General features: G+C 38.0%; 2 protein-coding genes across 2 annotated transcripts in view; both read left to right on the top strand.

The window, feature by feature from the left end:
- The window catches only part of CHMP5 (charged multivesicular body protein 5), a 905,521-nt gene that overhangs the window by 797,867 nt on the left and 86,834 nt on the right, over positions 1 to 20,820 (top strand). The gene's annotated exons all lie outside the window — the stretch shown is intronic.
- Positions 1 to 20,820, top strand: part of MOCOS (molybdenum cofactor sulfurase) — a 209,300-nt gene that overhangs the window by 142,746 nt on the left and 45,734 nt on the right. The window contains exon 6 of the mRNA XM_018907594.3: positions 13,572 to 13,771. Within this exon, the coding sequence (XP_018763139.1) occupies positions 13,572 to 13,771 (200 nt within the window). The remainder of the gene's footprint in view (positions 1 to 13,571; positions 13,772 to 20,820) is intronic.

Here is a 20,820-nt window from a genome sequence, read left to right as displayed (position 1 = left end):
TTGATCATTCTCTTCTGATGGGAAGAGTTTTGAATAAATGTCAGCTCGACAAGCAGCTGTGTGAAACAGGCTGATCCAGCCTCTGTCTTTGGGTCAAATACTCACTGTCTCTGCTTCAAACGAAATGCGAAAACTAAAGAGATGAAGTCCAATGGGGTGCATTCAGTTAGCATGGAAGAATTTCAAAACACTTTGAAGGATGGATCTGCATCTCAGCATCACAGAAGATATGGAAAAATGTTCTTGCTGGTTACTGCAGGAGAGCTTTACAGCTGTGGAGGATCCTGTCAGCTTTAATAGGCTCTGAATACATTACAGACTAACCTGGCTTACAAGCAGCTGACATTAAAGTGCCTGATGCCCCTGACACCCTCCTTCATCTCTTTCCTGCCTATAGATGAAGAGGCAAAGTCTGCAGGAAAGTAATACCAGCATAGCCAAAAAGCCAAAATAGCTGAGCAGTATAGTGATGTGTTTAAATTCCATCTTACAGAATATTTTCAGATAAAATTACAAACATATCACACATACCCAGAATATTATCCATAAAGAGCTGTGAAAATGAGGGGGAAAAAAAGAACTGTATGAGATGTGGGAAACAAATTAATCCTTTGTAACAGAGCTCATCATATGTTACAAGAAAGCGTGGTATGACGTAAGTCAAAGCTTGGGAGTTGCAGAAGAAAATAAAGACTACAGCTGCTGTCTGTGGCTGTTGAACAAAGTGAGCCTTCAAGGTTCAGCTTTTAGTCAGAAATAATCAACATGCTGTCTGGTTACTAGCACTTCTTGTTATCTGCAGTGATAAAGAAGGATCTAAGCTTTTATATTAGATCACATACTGAACTTGACAGCATCATTCTGATAAAGAAAGAAAAAAGGGAAGAGCTGTAATGAGTACCTTTGGCAGGACTCACATTTTCAAGTCCTCAAAAAGAAACGTTTTTATTTTTTTGATTGATTGATTGGTCTGACCTTACAGGTGAGTCAAGTCTCAGCAGGACCATAAAACTAATTTTTCTGACCCTTCAATTTATACTACTTTCCTTTTTCCTTTTCTGTTCTATTTTTAAGATAGGCGAAATGTTCAAACACAGCTTCTACTGATCCTAAAAATTCTATGATTCATCATAACTTCATGATGTTAATCTATTTATTTCTTGCATGATCAGATATAGAGAAGGAAATTGCCTGAGCCATCATTTCTTTACTTATCAATTTATTTATTTGTACTCTGCCGCGCTGCTGCGTCGAGTGCACTTTACTCCCCTGAGAGCGGGGGGGAGGCGGCGCCGGCTAGCTGGGAGCACAGCAGCAGCTAGCAGCGGGGGGGCACTGCCTTAATTCGCCGGGGTGTCAGGCAGCACCTTTGACAGGGCAGCAATGTCGAGAGGAGCGGCAAAAGCGGAGAAGCTTAAGAGAAAAGAGGGTCTTAACTCGCCTGGGGCAGTCCAGAGCTTTATTGTCTCCAGGGGATCCAGGCGGGAAAAGGCAGAGAACAATGAGTAACAGCAGTATATAAAGGGGGTGGAACATAGGTACAAGAACCAATGGGGGAAACTGAGGAGGGGAATCAGACATAACTGACATGGGCGAGAACTAATGATATAAGAGCTAGGGAGGGGCCTGGAGCACCTGCTCAATCACCTTCTGAGGAAGGGAGAAGTTTCTGGAGAAATGGGCAGGGCCCTGGGAGATGGACAGGGTTCTGGAGGAGGGGAAAATGTAACAAGTGGGGTGGTTGCTAAGGGAACGGTGGTGGAGACAAGGGCTTGGCAGCTTTCCCAGAACAGGAGGGAACCAACTCAGGGAGAGGGGGAAACTAGGGCTGAACCATCAACACAGGCTTAGGGATGCAAAATGGGGAGAACATTATAAAATGGGGAGAACAACACCAACGGGGAAAACAATACAAATGGAAACTGAACCCACACCACAACAGTACTCCTCTACAAGGGGTGTTTTAATCCTGTGAAACTTCTATGTTCAGATGGCATGTGGGAGAGTAGAACTCGCTGGGACATTATAGGGTCTCTCTTTAGATCAACATGTAGGCTTTTCTATCCCTTCTCAACACTGTGGAATTGTTGATGTCAGAATAACTAGGAAGAAATTAAGAAAAACAGACATAACACAATATTGTTACAAAGGCTTGAGAGCAAGAGATATGTCACATAAGCTTCCTCATACTCTGGAGAGAATGGTTGTCAAAATATTGTCTCCTTTTTATTCTTGGTGGGGCAAGAATAAAAAGGAGAAGACAAGAAAAAGGAAAATTGCTAACCAGTGTAAAAAAACCTCCCAGACCAGTTCCAAATTGCTGAAGTTTCAGCAGCTTGCTGAAGGGGCACTTGCTGTGTAGCTGTCACTACTGTTTTGTCTCTCCTGGGGAGTTCAAGTTCACTGCCTGCCATTGCCATGAAAGGCCAGCTCATCCTGCATCTTCTGACCTCCCTTCATAGTTTGTATTGATGCCTTCTCCTTTGAGAAGACTCCCTGCTGAGAGCTACAACAGGTATTATAATAAAAGGGGAAAGGTTTGAGAAGCCATATCACAGTCCAAGCTAATATAATCTGATAAATACTTCATCTGATCCTGGTGTCACTTTTGGTCACCCTAGAATAGAGCAACAGACTATGGTTGATGTCCTTACAGTTGCCTTTTGGTCTCACCAATTTGGTAAAATTTCACTGTTGAAAACTGCTCAGTAAATTCAAACCATTTATAATAAACATTGAAGATGTTCTTGAACTCTTAAATGTTATTGAGGAGTTTCATGGAAGAAAGCTACTGAGTACTAGTAAAAGATTTGCAGATGGCAACCCACAAAATTGTGGGACTGTTATTGTTCTTGTGAAAGGAAACAGGGCTGATTATTTGCATATTGTTTCCCCTTTATCCTACCATATCCAAGAAGGCAGAAGGGTTTTGGAGAGGTAAATGAATATGCCAGCTCTGCATGAAATGTGAGCCACACTAATGTTTGACACATGCAGCCTTTAAATACATTGCCATGCATTTAAATTCACACCTCTTAGTTACACAAGTTTTCCTGTTGGGATTAAGTTTGATTAATCACTCCACTTCTAGATGGTCTAAAATTTGCTGCAGCTTTGAATTAGATGTCTTCTCTCTCCTGCAAAGTACCTCAACAGGGTGATGGAATTCCTGCAGGACTGTCACCTAGGTATGTCAGACCACCAGAGGTGTGGTGAGGCCAGAAAGGTTGAGTCAATAAAATATTACAGAGTTTGAGTCAAGAGAAGTATTAGAAGCTTGGGCAGCCTGAGACAGCCATTCTGATTAGTTAATTTCAGATAAGAATATCTATTGCACTTAATAAATAAAATAGACTAAATAAAAATAATCTTTAATAAGTGTCAGTAATTTCAACTGCAAGCCAAGGCTTCTGACTGGTCAGCTAGAGATTCCAAACCAAAACAGCATTATCTACAAGGGTGTCTTGTGTGCCATTGCAGCCATTCAAGTTATCTCATATATTGAGTTAAGCATCTTTCAAGAAGAAAGAAAAAAAAAAAAAAAAGAAAAAGATAAACATATTCCATCAAGTTTTGTAATTCAAGGCTAAGGTATGAAAAGAGATTCCTTGCTGTGAGTATGGCATTTGCATATCTCGTGTTGTGCAGCACCTCTGTGTGGCCAAAGGTCATGGAGATAAGTGTGTGCCAACTTTCTTTGCCAACAGTATTATACTCAGGGCCTGTTAGGCAAATACAATGGCCATATACAATGTGAGTCATTTCTGAGGGCTTTCTTTTCATGATGCTTTAAATAAGTTCTTTTCGTGGTCATACTTTTCATTTACAATAGCAAGACTGCCCTTGGTGGGGCAAGAATAAAAAGGAAAGTAGTAAGGATTATCTGTGTCTTTATTTCCTTAAATTGATTCTCTCCTGAATATTTCCATTTACAAATAGAGGCATTGTAGATGTCTTTGTAAAATATGCTGCATAAAAGAAAGAAAGAAATGCATGGTAGGTAATACTAAATAACAAAAAAAGCCACAAGAAGAGCTGTTGTTTCTGTTGTTTTCCTTCATTTGCCCTGATAATCTTCTTTAACATGTTGAAATATGAATCTCACAGAACAGTCTGAAGAGCAGTAGCTACTATTACCATTTTGGTGGACCTAAGAAAAATAATTCCAAAAACAGAGAGCTCCAAAAAAACCAGGAAAGTAAAAGATTTTTTTTTATTGTTATGGGTGGTGACAACCTGAAGTGTGAAGCCCCTCAAGGGAAGACACAGGTGAATCTTGGCCCCTCCATATCTCATGAGTGTTGTAGCTTCATCCCTACCTTGTAGGAAGGAAACCTTGCTGTTTTGCCTTTTCCTTGTTACCTAAAAATGGAATTTTGTGAACAGTGCCTTGAACTGGACCTTCATTTCTAAAGCCTTGCTGTTGTAAAAAATACTTGAAATTGAAATGATGAGGAAAATGGCTTTTTTCAAGCTATTTGTTTACAGCTTAACTGCAAAGTCCCTCATTTGACAGAGCTGCAGCAGCCCCTCCTCCTTTTCTCTTCCATCTGCAGAGCTCATAATGTAATGGGCTGCCATGGGAAGAGCATGCCAGGGCTTCCTCTGTGCATGCTGCCTGCTTCTTTTCCCTGTCAGTGGCTCCCTCTGTGTTGGCAGCACTCATCCTTCACTGGTGCCTTGCTCACATCAGTGTTTTCTTTTAACCTTGCCCAAGTCTGTCTTCAGAGGCAGTTCCCGAGGTCACCGTGGAGCTTGATTTACATGATGAGGCAGCAAGTGGTGCACGTAGGAATTGCTCATGTCTTCAATACTTCAACTCTTCTAAACTGAATCTGAAGTAGGGATTTTGACTGATTTATGGCTTTACAGCTTATTGAAGCTGATATAAGGCCAAGAGCGGTAATTTTTTTTCACAAGCACACTAACTACAGTCTTTATAAGGAAGCAAAAACTGCAAGAAATTACTTTATAATATCAACATTTTCTACCTTAGTCTTCTGTTTTGTAGATCTGCTCATTGAACCTTTAATTGAGTAAAATACCTATTCCATGCTTACAAAATTACAAATGTTCAGTCTTAATCCAGCAAACTTCCCGATTGCTTATCAGCCCCTTGACAGCCCCTTGAAGCTCAGAGGAATGAACAGTGTAATAAAAACCTCCCAAAAGTTAGTTTATGTCAGCCAACACTGCGGGAAATTCTGCTTCTAAAAAAGTCTGGTGCTGTTTTACAGGAGTGATTGCTGAGCATCCCCCAGCAATGGCTGTACTGTAAGAAGTACTGGCATCTCACTTTTATTGCATGAACCCTTGAGAAGTGAGGCTGGAACTATAACATCATTGCTGAAACCTGCGTGTTGAGAGTGTGTAACACTGTGCCAAAGTAGCCACTTTTTGCTCTCCATTTTTCCTTTCACTATCTGTGGAATGTTTTGTGTGTTCACACGTCTCACAAACTCAGCAATGAACTTCAAGAGGTCTGAGCCTGCCATGTGCAGTCAGAGAAGACTGCAGGAGGGAAGGTGTGTCAGTGGGTCACCTTTTGGTCCTCAAAAGAACAGTGACTGATGTAAAGCAGACTTCATGCTGTGTAGTTTATATGTTAACTGTAGGTCTCTCTTCTGGTGTTAGTGCAGATAATTGTTAAAACAACATTAGCCTGGTTAAAAAGCCTGGGAGAAGCCCTGGCGTGATTCAGTTTAGCGTGAGGTCCAGAATTCAGAGCACTTCTTAATAATGACTGCATGCTTCCCAATGATTAAGACATCAAATCAGAGAAATTTCAAGGCAGTTTTTATAATTCATTGGTTTTGCTTTATTACCATTGTTTCATTAATGACACACTTCCTTCCATGGTAGATGATGATGATGATGATGATTATTATTACTACTACTACTACTTTTCCATCAGAGACCTAGTCTGAGAATGCAAAACAAATAGCAAGGCATCCTTTAAGGCTATTAAAAATTATTAATATCAATAAATCAAAAATTTCACTAAGAAAAATATTGTTCTTTTCATAAAAAAGATAGAAATTATTTTACTAACTTCTTGTATTCCTGAATGTTACAAATAGAGAATGGGAAAATTGAGTGATTTTTTTTTTTTCTTATTCCATCACTATTCAACATCATGTTTTAAGATTTGTTCTCTGGAAACTTTTCTTTCAGTGTATTGTGATTCTTGGTTTAATTAAATGAACTTGTGGTATTTTCTGTATTGCTGTGATGGGAAAGTTCTGTGGAGCCTTAGAGCAGGATACAAGGGCTGCACAAGAGCAGAGATGGAGCATCCCTCTACTTCATATATTGGCAGGAAAAGCCTTGGTTCATAGATTGTCAGAGAAAAAGAAGAAAGGTGTCCAACCAAAATTACATGTAAGGAAAAAAAAGCTGTACAGGAAATCAATATGGTGCAGTGAACACCAAAGTATTTCACTAACAGAGATTCCAAAAAAGTTATGTTAAATGTTTTGCTAATACAAAACCTATAGGAAGATAGAGTCAAACCAAGGGGTGTTGAGGTGTGAGTTCTGGGCACAGCATTAGCCATTATTCTTCACCTAATGCAGGCAGGATGAGTTTTGAAGCAGAACTGATTTATTTCCTAGCAAGGCTTTAGATTGGGATCTGTCATATTAGGAAGAAAAAGAAGGAAGCTGTCAGGGTATTCAGAATATTTCAAAGGGTTCTCTTGATGCTGAGGGGAAAAATTTCCTCCCACAACACTCACCCCCCCATCCCCCCCAAACATTTGGATTTCTCTTTATATTCAGTCTCTTTTTGGTGCAAGTTGTTTGTATCCATTGGTCTGCAGCTCCCCTCAAGGGAAAATTAAAACAAACAACCCACAAAACTGTGAAGATGTTAAAAAATCGTGATACTATCAAGTAGCACTGGTGGCTGGGTCTTATAGGAAAGTTATTTTTTGGAAGAATACAACTTATCTGAAGATCTGATAATAGTATCAGTTTAGCTGAGCAGATGATAAAGGTTCTCCTCCAGCTATGTTACAGTGATTAGGAAGTTGCTCCTGACTTGAATAAGTAAGTTAAAAATTAATAAATAAGTGTTCATGCAAAATCATGGTCAAATTAGTCTTATTGGCTTGTAAACCTAAGACTTACTGCCTTATCTTACCTTTTCTAAATTCCCATTATATAGCTGTGAGACAAAGAAAGAGCTTTATGCTCTGCATTGTATCAGCAGACTGCAATTGTGAAGAGTTAAAAATTCCAGGGAACAAGCAGCAGTTAAGCTTCCACATGCTGACTTCAAGGAATTGTGTACAGCAGGCTTCATTAAACAAAGGACAGAGACATTTCATAATAAAGCAGAAAACAGGCCTGGATGTAATATTCAGGTTTCTAACAGCTGTCAGGAGAATTCATGTGTTTTATAGTACGAGCTTCTCTTGCATTTCGTCCTTAAGATGACAGAATCATAAGCAGAAGTTGTTCTGCTGGACTGAGAAAAACCTTGAGAGATAAAGCCTTTAGAGGTAAAATGTGAGTATCACATAAATACATACTTTTAGGGATGATTCTGCTGTTCTTAAGGAAACCTCTGTGGACTCATGTCATCCACCACTCTGGAGGTACAGTTGGAATGCTGCTTCCATGAGGTGTGCAAGGAACTCTGCCTTTTTGCGAGAGACTCCCCAGATATCTTTTATGTTGCTGGTTTTATGGTTTGAAAAGTAATCCTGAAATTATTACCTCTGCTGAGAGTATGGCATGGGCACATGGAAGGAAAGAAAGGATGGACAGAAATACCCTCAAACAGTAAATTAAATGTATATTACATTTTTAAGCTTATTTGAATCCTTAGATAGCTATTAGTCTAAGAGGCAGTTAACTGAAATTGAATTGTACCTGTAATTAAAATATTTATACTAAAATTGAGTCAGACAGCTGGTATGTACAACTTCCCTGCTTTCATACAACTTCCAAAAATTTTTTAAAGAGGCAAAGTATTCCTCATTATGATGTTTGAAAATTAGGAGCTGCTTCTTTCAAAATGCGCTGCTCATTTTATTTAGAACAGAGGCTTCGAACTCCCATCACTGTGTGAAAACAGAGCTTGAATTAGCTGCTCTAAAGAAGTGGGAGATGGGGCATCAAAGAGCCTTCTGTTCATTAAGATAAACACTGAATATGTGTTTCATGTTTGGTTTCAGTATAACATTCTGAATAGAGGATTAAGCAGTTGCTTCCCACAGTCTTAACCTATTGAGATGGTGTGGGAGAAGGAGGAGAATAAAAGGATTTAAGCTATTATGCAAAGAATTAGTGTTGAGAGAGTAAAAGGTCCCCCTATTACCCATTGAATTCTGCATGGATTTAGTTGTGTTGAGAGTGTAACATAGCTCTCTATGTTGGACACACAGAAAGTACATAATTAGCTTGCAGGAATCCAGCTGAAGTTTCAGTCTGGACACTGATCTTGTGATAGGGATTCTTGCCAGTTGATTATGTACTTCCAAACCATATTATGTAAATTTCTGGAGGAAAAAAAACCCCAGAGTTTCATAACCGAATTTTTTTTTTATGTAATTCTTTTTGTTACCTCTTAACTTTAGAAAGAAGCCTACATTATTTTTTTAGAGGCACCAATGACAACCGGGGACACAGATTTTACCCTTCTCCTCTTCAATGCAGTCACCTTAGCTGCAGACAGTCAGGGTCCAGCCCACTTTGTGTTCCCCAAAATAATTTCTATTACATGTGTTCTATAGATCAAGTTGATTGAACTGGTCATGTGAGTTAGAATGAAAGAGAGCTTTTCAATCTGTCCATGCATTATGCCTCTTCTGTGAGTGTAGATGATAGATATTTTTATGAATTGGTTGGTAAGCCATTTACAGTGGTTTATTTTGAATTAAATGAATGAGATTTTGGTAACAGTTATGACCAATATTGCAGTTCTTTTACATCAGAGAAGCTCTTTTCTATTGACACCAAGGAAATTTTAATGTATTAATTGTAATGTTCAAATTCCTTGAGTGGCTTTTCTACCCCTAGTTCTGTTCTAAAAACTGTTTAGTTTTTTAATTCTGTTTGGTTGCTGTTAGCCAGCCCTTAAAGACATTTTCATACCTTATTGTATTTACTTCATTGTAGCTGATGAGAAATTACATACCTTTTTCATATTTTTTTTTTCCTCTAGGCATCTCTTACTCCTCACTCTGGGAAACAGGCTAGATTTGGTTTAACTAAGGGAAGAAATCCTCATAATTTAGGGGGAAAAACTCACCAGGAGTGGGTATATTTAATATGTTTTTTTGATAAATGTAGGAACTCTACCAAGGGGTGGCCAATCAAGTTGATTATATTTTCTTCTTTTTATTTTCTTTTCTTGTTTTTTATTTTTAACATTTCAGGATTGCACTTTGGGGGTGGGGAGTTGGATCATCTTAAGAATATTTCATGTTCATGTTTGCAGCATTTTGTTTAAAACAGGAGTGCCAAGGAATAGCAGCTGTTAGAATACATTGTTTAATGTGGTTTAAAGCTGAAACACTCAAATTCACCAAAAATTACCATTACCAAGTTCATCCTCAAGAGGTTTTTTAGTGGGAAGAATAACACTAAATAGGTGACAGACCTAAGTCAGAGACATCCAGTTCTATGCAGAAAAGAACACCAAAAAAAGCTCAGAAATTAATCTTAATGTATGCTTCCTGGGGAAAGTGAAGGAAGAACTCCAAATGTTTGAGAGGATTTCCAGGTTCCATGGCTTCATTAGCACATTGACTCACCAGTCCTGCATGGTGATCTGTCTCATTTGGGATTCAGTAGAAGGTGGTTACATCATGGTTTCACTCCCTGCTGATTGGTTTGCTGAGATTTCAGTTCATTATTTCTCTGCCTCGTTACTATCTATTAGGTGACGCTGACGGATAGTGAATCATATTGATCTTTCTCTTATCCAAACACATATGTGAGCTTGGATTTACTGGAGTGATAGAGAATTTGTTGCCCTTAAACCTCAATTTCTGTAGCTTTTTCACACTGAGTTAGAACAATAACTGTGTATTTGTTTTATATCTCTCTTCTTCCTTATCTCCAGTATTTAGCTTCTCATAATAAGAGAGACAAAAAATGTATTTGAATGCAGATCACAGAGGTTTCTGAGTACAGCCTGAAAACCTTAAGCACCAGATCTTTCATTCTAGAGGCTCCTTTCCAGTCTCTGCTTTATCTTAATCTCTTTATTCGGAATCTTTTTATAGGTGTTGACATATGCCTATTTGTCTACAGCTCTTTCAGGATGAGCTAACATTTGAACATTTGGGCTGCTGAAATCCTGGTTCTTTGGGAAAGGAGACAATATGCCATTACATGTGTGCCATTATGTAATGCAAAACCAGGTCCATGCTAACTCAGAATCTTCTTTCCTGAATAGTTATTGGACATCTGTACATCTCAGACTTATCTGATTCAATAAAATTCCACTGGAAAAAAATCTTATTCTATTTTGCACAGAACAAGCAGCTAACAAGACAGAGGTAATGCAAATACAAGATGTTATCAGCAGGCTAGACAAGCTGTGGATTTCCTACACCATGATGACAATTGTGAATACTTTGAATGCACACAGTTTGTACCCTCTTGTAAGTGTGGCATAACTTCTTCTCTTACATATGACTTAACTGTCCCACAGTCTCTGTGGAGAGACAAATGTATACATGCAATTCCTATGGAAGAGTTGACACTATAAATTTATCTGTGGTTATCCAATGCAGTGGCACTCTGAATTTTCCATACTTGAACAGTATTTGTTTCCAATAGCCAGTCTGAGGTACAAGGTGGCATGGCAGGTCTGAGATGGAGCTGACCTATCAGAATGCTGCAGTGTGCAAACATTCATCAGCAATATGAGGGGTACCAACATCTCCACAGACTTGATAGAATACTTTGGAAAGGAGATTTGCAAACAAAAGTAAGTAGAAGCTTGCTTTGTCAATCTCTTCTGCTCAAAAAGTTTACCACAAAGTTACTAATGAGTGCAGGTTGAGGACTGTGAGCAGTGTCTGTGCTGAATGTGTTCCTGCACACATTGCACAAATAAATACTGTGGATGGTGTTAGATGGATTTCACCTGATGTAATTTAGACATGGGATTAATTCTGATCCAAATTACAGAATGCATAAATTGCTCCTAATTTTAAAATAATTTTTAGGAACAACTAGATGCAATTCACCTTGAAATAATGCAGCTGTAGGGAATAAAAACCCTAAACTGAGAAGAAGTCAGGGTACTTGAGTCCTTCCTAGCACCTTCTTGAGGTGAAGTATCAATGATTTCTCTGAACTGTAAATCTTACAAAAGGCTTATGATGTGTTACTACTTTTATTCTCAAACAGAGATTTGTTCTGGCTTTTATTTTCCCTTCCTTCTTACTCCTAGAAGGGAGATGAGGTAATTACTGTATTTATATAATACATAGTACAGCTAATTTTGTTGAACAAAATAAAAATAAATCAGAGCTATTTTCTGAATATATCTCTTTTTCTGTCAGAATAAATTTCAGATTATTGGCAGTTTTTCCACAAGATTTTCTGTGACATCAGACCTAATTACCACCTATTCTGCTGCTTTAAAATATGGGATCCTGGCAACACAGCTTTCTTTCTCCAATCACAGGGCAGGAAAGCAACTGCAGGCTATTGCATTTGGATTTGTCAGAATAAAAAATTAAAAGGCTCATCAGCTTTTTGCTAATGAACAAGGAAATGTGATTAAGAAACTTTAAAGGAAAATAGCTGAAAACAATATAGAAATGATAGCAGGGATGATTGCTGTGAATGAGTGACTGAAATTTATGAATAAGTGATTTCTTCAACCAGGCACAAGGACAGTAGTTTCATCTTCTATTAAAAGATCTCTGTCAGTTTGGAAAAGCTCTGAATCAGGAGATGAGACACATCTCAGAAGCTGACAAGGCAGTCACTTCTCTTAAGACAGCTACTTTCTGGCAAATGCTCAGAAATAACTTTTTGTGTGTATGTGGTTTTGGTTTCCTTTTTTGCTGTTTCAACACTCTTAACTTCTACCCAACAATGACTAGGACATTTCTGACAAGTCAATCTTTTATTCTCAGAGACTCTAAAAATACAAATCATCTTTCAGACCAAAATGTTCTAGAGATGCTTACCAAGTTTACTGTGGCTAACATCTAGAAATTGCACTGATTAGTTCCTGGCATGCTTCCTTGCAAATGCTTTGCACATTAGTATCTCATTAAATATCTTATTCCTCTTTATTATTCTTCAGCACCAAAAAAATATGCTTCTACCTTACATTTAATCTGTTACTATGCTTTTAACGTATTCTCTCCCAGCTTATCTAAAGAAGATAGCACATAGTAGAGAAAGTCAAAATAAAAGTCAAATAACAGATGTTGCTGCAGTTCTTCTGCATGCCAACAGAAATGCATCTTACTTTTTTCTTTATATACATTTCATAAATTACATGGTCTTTTTCATGAATAAAGGCACAAAAGTCAACAAGATTGCAAATTTTTAAGTGTGGAACTTTCCAGATACTCAGATATAAAAGTAATATGCACAGAAGTAAGTGTGAGATTCATACTTACAAAGATCAATAAAAGAAGGTAAAATAAAATGTGAGACATACTCATGAGCTTCAAATAGGATACTCAGCATTACAGAAAACACTCTGGGTCTAAAACCCAGAAAGAAAAATAGTCTGCTACTTCAAGAGGTCTTTGCTGATTCTTTACCTGTTTTTATTCTTTGCACATGATGTAGACCCACCATAGTGCAGTGCACAGTGTGCATAATGGAAGCTCCTTCAATAGGGACATCTAGCAAAGACACAACCTCTCCTCAAAGAGCAGAGATGTTGGAGATCTTCATCTATCAGGAATTCTCTGCAGTTCTCTTTTCCAAACTGCACAGTGTAGCAAAAAGAGAAAAAAAAAAAAATTACTCTTTGTGCTTTTGCCTGGCCAAGTTCTGGGAAAGCCTGTCTGTAAAGTTTCTCTTGACCCCCCAGATTGCATGGGGGTGTAGTCAATGAAGAATTCACATTGCCCTTTTTCTTCTGTAGAAGGAAGTCTTGGAAGAATAATTCTTCATTATTCAAGTAATTTCCTTGTAGAATTACATTTTTATTTTGTCATTACATTTAGAATTTTAATTATTTTTACCTCAGACATAACAGTTTGCTTTCTGTGCTGTGTTCCCATGATCTCCAGAGTTATATCTGGAGAAAAACTTGTTTTTCAGTTCATTTGTACCAGAACTTCTTAGTTTTATGTAGAGAGTGGAAGTATAAATCTTGTAATTCCTGTAAATCATTTCAGTGGAATTTTAGCTTTCTACAGTAGATTAACTATAGATAAATCCTTGGTGCAACACTACTTCTGAAACTTCTACATGAGGAAAAAAACACTTGAAAATTGTATATGCATTTAAAGAAACACAAAACGATCAATTTTGTGCTAATTGCCTCACACCACGCCTTTCTGAAAAATCATCTTTTTTTACATTGCCATTAAAATAATGCCCCTGACATGTATGTGCACTTTTCTTTTGTAGGTGGAATGGAGAAAATAAAGCAGCACACTTTTGCATTAGCTCACTATACCTACACTGTGCTGTCTAACTTGAAATATGCCAATGGGGCTCCTGTAGTACGGATTTACAGTGACACAGATTTCAGCAATCCTGATGCCCAAGGTCCAATCATTAATTTTAACGTGCTCGATGAAAATGGACAAGTGCTCGGCTTTTCACAGGTATGTTTTTCTCTTGTCTTAACTTGAGTTTACTGTTGTACTTCAGTTTAAGCGTGTGCACAATGAATTCTTTGTCCTAAAGTTAATCTTTTGTTCTTTCTGACGTTTTGGGTTTGTTTCTTCATAGCTCTGCACCACATATACACACCATTTTTAAAGCAGTAGATAAAGAATCCAATAAATAGTGCTAGCACAATACAAAATACGTAATAGCCAGAGGCAATATCTTTCAGATTTATTACTCCACAAACAGGAGGTTTGGAAGTGGGCTGTTTTAACAGGATACATTGACTAGGCAGTTTGATATTTTGCTGGCTTCCTTCTCTAGAGTACTCAAAATTGGGAATTGAAGAGCAAGTCTGGAAAAGCTGATAAAGAGACTGCCTTGGAGCTTTGACATACAAGTAAAATTAGATCTCAGAATATTGCAGTCACCAATGAAAGAGGAGTTCTCTTTTCCCTTCAGTTGTAACAATTACATTCTTGTAATATTCTTGAACAACCATGGAATAAAGTTAAATGATCAGTGTAAAAAGTGAGATTCAAGCTCAAGAAATTCTTAAATGCTGTCTTTCTCAGCAGCTTTTTGTAGCCTTTATCCATCAGCTATACCAAGTATCTTTAAGATGAAGCTTCATTAGGCTTTCCTCCCTTCAGCAGAGAGTGACCATAATTGTGTGTATGGCTGTGCACCGTGTGGGCAGTGGGTCACACAGGGGATAGTTGCTCACTTGCTCATCAGCAGAAGGCAGAGAAACCACAGTGCTCTTGATTTTCTTGCTTGCTTCTTTTTTTCCCTTGACTTCCTGAGAGAATAGGATAATGAGGGGAACATGGAGATATGTCTACAAGAATACAGGAAGAGATCCATTTCTCACTAGGGAGAACAGAAGCGAAGCACTTGTTTTGTAGCCACAAGTGTGGAGTTTTACATTTTTGTAAGGCATTTACCTGATGAACATGGGATGGCCAAATGTAAAGTACTCAATAACTTCTTCCCATACATCTGATTTAGCCAATGCTATCAAATAGCAGCAAATGCTCACCACATTTCATTTCAAAGCAGTTCACATTTTAGGAATTAATTAGTCATTTATGTAGCCTTCAATATGTGTGACAATGTTTAGAAAATATTGGAGATATTAACACAACTGAGTGTGTAAAACTCCCCAAAATCTTCAGTGTTGTTTCTATTCTTTGATTAAAATTAAAACCTCTATTCTGATTTCTGATTTTCACAACTTCTTAGTAAAATTGGCTGATCCATGTTTCACTTTTTAAAACTCAACTGTACCCTCAAATTAAAAATTCTTTCATAGTCTTATGAATCCATTGTGCCTGTTTGCTACAGTGTCTGCTCATAAAAAGCTTCTTTATTGATCTGTATCATCTGGATTGTGCTGTTCACCAGATTCTGAAGATTTCTAGCATATGTGGAATGAAGAACTATAAAATTTTCAAATGCATCCCAGTCTCATCTGCAGTGCCTGTTACACTACTTCATTTAATTAAAATAATGTGCAACGTAATGCCTTTCAGGAATTAACAAGCACCATTCTTTCCAAAGCTACAAACTGTGTGAAATATATATAATTATCTTCTTTATGGAATGAAATTCTTTCATAGACACCTTATAGAAGTTATGGGGAAGAAAAAACCTTTTCTGCTTCTTGTTTGTGATTACAAAGAAAATACAGAAAGTAAGCTTCATGAAGCTGACTATGTAATCTCTTCATACCTGCATGAATGTCTAAATTTATATAGGTTTATTCGAATCAAAGTTAAATCCAATACTTTTGTTAATTGTTTGGAAGTGAAATAGTGGCCTCTGCTTTGGTGGTGCCTATGGTCTGCACATTCATGTGGGTTCACAGTGCAGTCTCCACATGCATTCCAGTGGATTGTTTCAGAAGGCTCCCAGAAAACATTTTGGGGAATTTTTTATGAAGGGGAAATTGGATGGCATTTACTACGAGTGGACACCAGTTAATGACTCAGGTTATCTTTGCATATTAATAGAGAAAGGACCTAATGTCCTATTCCTTTATGGATGATATCCCATCTATAATTAATAACTTATAACCAGGTGTCAAACCTCTCTGACAGGCAATTGTTATGTGCCCATTGCCTATTGTAGGGCACAGTGTGACTGGACATTAACATTTGGTGGCTTGAAAAGGACCATATGGCCAACTGATTCTAGAGAAAATATTAAGAGGAGGCTTTGGAGCAGTTTATTTGGAACACTTGAGATTGGCAAGAAAGACTTCATAAGGAGACACTGTCTTCAGAGGATACCAAGCTTACATTTAAGCCTCAAGATTTGCATAATTGGCATGATATTCAAAACTCTGAACTAAGCCCAAGATATTTAGCATGTGAAAGGCGTGTAGTGAAATACATGACATGTAATACCACTGCTGAAAGATGAGAACAGAGAAAAAAAGTATGTCTTTCGTCTGTGTAGAAATGGGGAAGAAACTTATTGTTACCTGCTCATATGGTTGAAATCCATTTGTCAGTGTTATCAGCTTAATTACCAGAGCTAACAAGATTGTGCCAGTAAACACAAACACTCTTGAATTACATTCATAGGGTCAATTGCACCAAGAGGAAACAGCCACAATCTCAGGTTCATCTTTAAGTGAAACCTTCATTGTAGCTCTGAAGAGCAAATGAAGGCATTTCATTAGAGTGAAAAACAAATACCCACACCATGATTGCATTCTCAGAAATGGCAGCAATTTTTACAGCCTCCTGTCCCAATATGGATTATATAGAATATTTGAATGTTAACGCGTGAAGTAACTATGGAAGTTAGTTGAATTGCTACTGCTTTTTCATTTAAATGTATCTTTGTGGCTGTTGAAGGGTAATACTGTTGTAGAACATTATACTTGGAATACACTTGTGCTGTATACTATATGTATTATTGGTTTAATTGACAGTTTAATTACTAGTTTAGAGGTTTTTGCTCCAAATGGTAATTAAAACAATTAAAGAAGAGGGACTTGTGGAACCCAAACAATAGTCACTCAAAAGCTTTGGTTTTAATTTAGATTTTTCATGAAATATTTTTTTTCTGGGAATTAAACTACTACCATTTTGAAATTTCCATAAACCTCTCATCTCTGAGCACTAAAACTGCATTAAATTTCCTCCTTTGAGCTGCACCACATACTTTCCATGAAAATTATTTCCCTCAGTAAAGCTGTGTCATAGACTACTATTGGTAGTAATTTGTTCTTGAAATCACTTGGGAGGACACCTGCATTCTTTTCACGCAAGATGTCTGTCCTCTGCAGTAGCACCTCTGTCATTTTGTTAAGTGTTTATTTGCACTGCAGCATCAAAAAGCCCCTGTTATGACCAGGAGTTGAATTATGAAGAGTACTTGACAGGTCCAGGACATAAAGATGGCCTTTTTGCCAAATGGCTTCTTCATATATACTTGTCTAGTCAAGAATGGATAATTCCCCAGCATTAGATTTTTTGCTGCTAATGAAGTGTGGACAGATGACAGACTGGTAATTTGGAAAGGTGCGAAAGTGCAGGGGTAGGGATGAAGGACCTCTGCAGGATAGAAGCAGAGGAGTCAACATTAAAGCAGCAAACTGTCAATCTTCTGCCTCCTTGTGAGGCTACCAGAAAAAGAGAAGCAATCAGCCCTAGACTTTAAAGAGGCCTTGTGATGTAACAAAAGATGGTGCCGAAGAGATATATCTGGTGCTGAGCTTATGCAGCAAACTCTTCACACAGAATCGTCAGCTCATTCATTAACAATGAATATTTGCAGCTTTCAGCATATATGAATGTCATGTGTTCTGTCGTCCCCAAGTCTTTTCCAGCCTCTTGAACACTGAAAGCAATGATTCAGCTTCAGTTTGCACCCTTGCCATCTTTTTTTTTTTCTCAGCAAAAACTTGCATAGGACTCTATGAAGTCCAACCTGATTTGAATCTCAAAGAGATTGAACTGTCATAAGAGATCAACATAGATTTGAAACAACAATCATACACACAAAAAGGTGGATTTCTTATAAACTGGGTCAAAGTGCAAATGTTGTATGTTCTCTTCACCCTTGCAGATGTGAAAAAACATCACCATCTCTGCTCTGGGAGATCTTTTATGCTAATATAATTTATGAAATCTTCTCTTTGTTTTGGTAGAGAGATGAGGTCTGTGAAATTCTCCTTGTATATTCAGTAGATAATTTGAGTGATTTTATAATCCCTTCACATTTTATTCTATAAAGTCAGTTTGGAAGCCAGAAGAAGGTAAAGAGGTGACACAGATGGTCAGATGGAATTTTATCTGAAATATTTGTTGAATTGTATGCACTGGAGAGCTTTTGCCCAGCCACAACTTTCAGTTCAGTGTTATGCCAGTAGTGAAAAATAGCCCTTCCCTTACCAAACTTTTTCTTTTTCCGCACTGATCTTCTGAGACAATATTTTTTTTCTCCTCCTGTGCGTAATAGAGCCAGTAATGGGCTTTAAAAAGTGAGCAAACCTTTGTGGCTCTCTTTTGAAAAATGACCATCATTTCACATTTCAGCTGTGGATTACCAGCATCCATCCATACTCTGCTTTTTCACACTGCCTCCTTAGCTTGGAGCCTGAACCTAAACCGCAAGTAACTGTGATTGGCTCATCCACAGAAGTTCCCTTAGTGTACATATATGCTTGCCATGTCCCCTAAAGATCCTGTCAGGAAGGGAATGAGCATCAGTCCATTAGCAGTCTCAGCCTTCTTGCCTACCACTTCACACTTGTGTGTGATAGACAAACTGCTATAACAGGAATAGCTGCCAGAGACAGAGAATGTAAACATTTTGGTTTGCCTAAGGAAGGCTCTTCTGCAGTGTTGCATATGAATGAGTTTTGCCTCTCGAGACTGAGAACCCTGCTCACATATATTATAATCAGTTTTGCCTAGGAGCATACATTAGCATGTCCTGGCTCACCCTCATCAATCCAGATAGAGTGAAGGGAGGTCTAGACTTTCAGCTGACTTTCTTCACCCACTTCTCAATTAAAAGGAAAAAAATCAACATTTCTCAAGAGACAACTTCTAGCATGCATCCCTTCAGTCTAAATCTATAACTTTGATGACTGCTCTTATAATGGCATGTGCCCACTGTCTCATTTTCCTGCATCTCAGCCACCCTTGAATTAATGTAATGTAATGACTTGATGACCCACTGGGTTTTTCCTTTTCTTTCTCACTTTCTATCATTCCGAAGTGAAGACCAGGGTCTTCCATCAGAATGTGTGGGCTCAAATCACTTATATCCAACCACTCACTGTGACACCTTCTGTACTCTGGTAGCCTCTTTCTGCTAGCAGTGTGTGTTAGGAGTATAATCTTTAGTTCCAGATCACAGAATATTCTGAGTTGGAAGGGACCTGCAAGAATCATCAAGTCCAACCCTAAGTAAATGGCCCATACAGGGATAAACCCCACAACCTTGGTATTATTAGCACCTTGCTTGAAGAAGGCAAAACCAGAATCAGACTCCCCCAATAAACAAAATTTCATTTTCCTTTTAATCCCATTTTTCCTTCTGTATCCAAAGCATTCTACGTTAGTGAATTTTCTCGTAAGCAGCTTAGCAGCCGAGCTAAATTCAACCCTGTCGTTTGAGAGGTAGAGGGAGAAAAATATATCTTAGAATTGCATGGTCATCTTTACTTAAACCTTTCTTATCAGAGGCAATTTGTTCTGGGACTTTATTAAAGCAAGAAACAAATAACCACACCATAATTACACTCTCAGAGATGGCAGCAAGTTTTACATTTTACATGCAGTACTATATTCACTACTGAAAAATATTTCCTAGTATTTAACTAAATTTCTCGCACTCAGAATGACTCCATTATTACATATATTTGGCATAGAAAGAGACACCAGTTTGGGCAGAAAAGCAGAAATAAAGAGGATTTCAGACATCCAAGACAGGGGAAGAGTTGGACAAGAAGCATGAAGCAGTGTTATATGGGTGAGGTGTGATGAGGGAAGAGACAGAGCAGCATATGCAGGTATTTGTTGAATTGCATGCACAATCTGCTTGTATTTGGACAGGTCTGCAGGCAAAAGTAACATAGGACAAAGTGGTGTGAGGCAGGATGGGAAATGCACAAAAAAGTAGCTGCTCTAGGTAAATGTCATGGTGATAGCCAGTTCTGGAAGTGCTTTGGTTTCACAACATTCTCTTTTAAAAGCTTCCTTTCCTTTAGTAATATCTTAAGGAATTGTTCAGCTGGACTTAGATTAGTAACCAGGACCTGGCACCAGCCAGGTGAAATGCCCTCCTTCTGCTGTAGGCTTTCAGTGTCACCTTGAGGAATTCAATGCCTTATCTTCCCAATTTACTCTCACCTCACAGGAGTAGAGAGAAAATATGTTAAATACTGTCAAATCTTCAGATATCAAGTGGCGGATGCATTTGTATATACACACAGCTGGTTCAATACATATTCATATCAATGCTTATCGTTACCTGATAAAAGGGACCAGGCAATATCTGAAGTGGGTTGATGTCTCAAAATAATTGCTGTTTGTGTCTTAGACAATATTTTTAGTTTCACTAGAAGATCATCTCCAGTCCACTGTGCACATGGTGTACAGAATTTGAGCAATGGCAACATGTGAATTACAGGAGTGAAAAAAAAGAAATGAGCTACAGCATTTCCCATGCACAGGAAGTTGATACCAAGTCAATTGGATCAAACTGACCAGAGAGCCTGGTACTACTTGTCAGTACTTGTCTGGAAATTCATACTGCATCCCTACAGGAGAAAGAGGGCAATGAGGGGGGAAACCTCCTACTACATTTAACTTACTTGAAATAAATCTTCATTTTTTGAAATTTATTAAGCAAGACATGTTTGCTGCTCTTCATATTTAGTCTTTTAAGGGTTTTTTCCCGATCTGTTTCTTTTTACTTCCATGTGAAACAATCATTCAGTTTTGTAAGTGCAGCATTTTTTCATCTGGGCCACAGAAAATGGAAATCCAGCAATTTTTAATTCCAGCTAAGAATGGCT

This window comes from Serinus canaria, chromosome 2 (genome assembly GCF_022539315.1).
Source record: "Serinus canaria isolate serCan28SL12 chromosome 2, serCan2020, whole genome shotgun sequence".
NCBI classification, from domain to species: Eukaryota; Metazoa; Chordata; class Aves; order Passeriformes; family Fringillidae; genus Serinus; species Serinus canaria.
The sequence above is the reverse complement of the archived record's forward strand: the minus strand, read 5'-3'. Positions and strand labels throughout refer to the sequence as shown.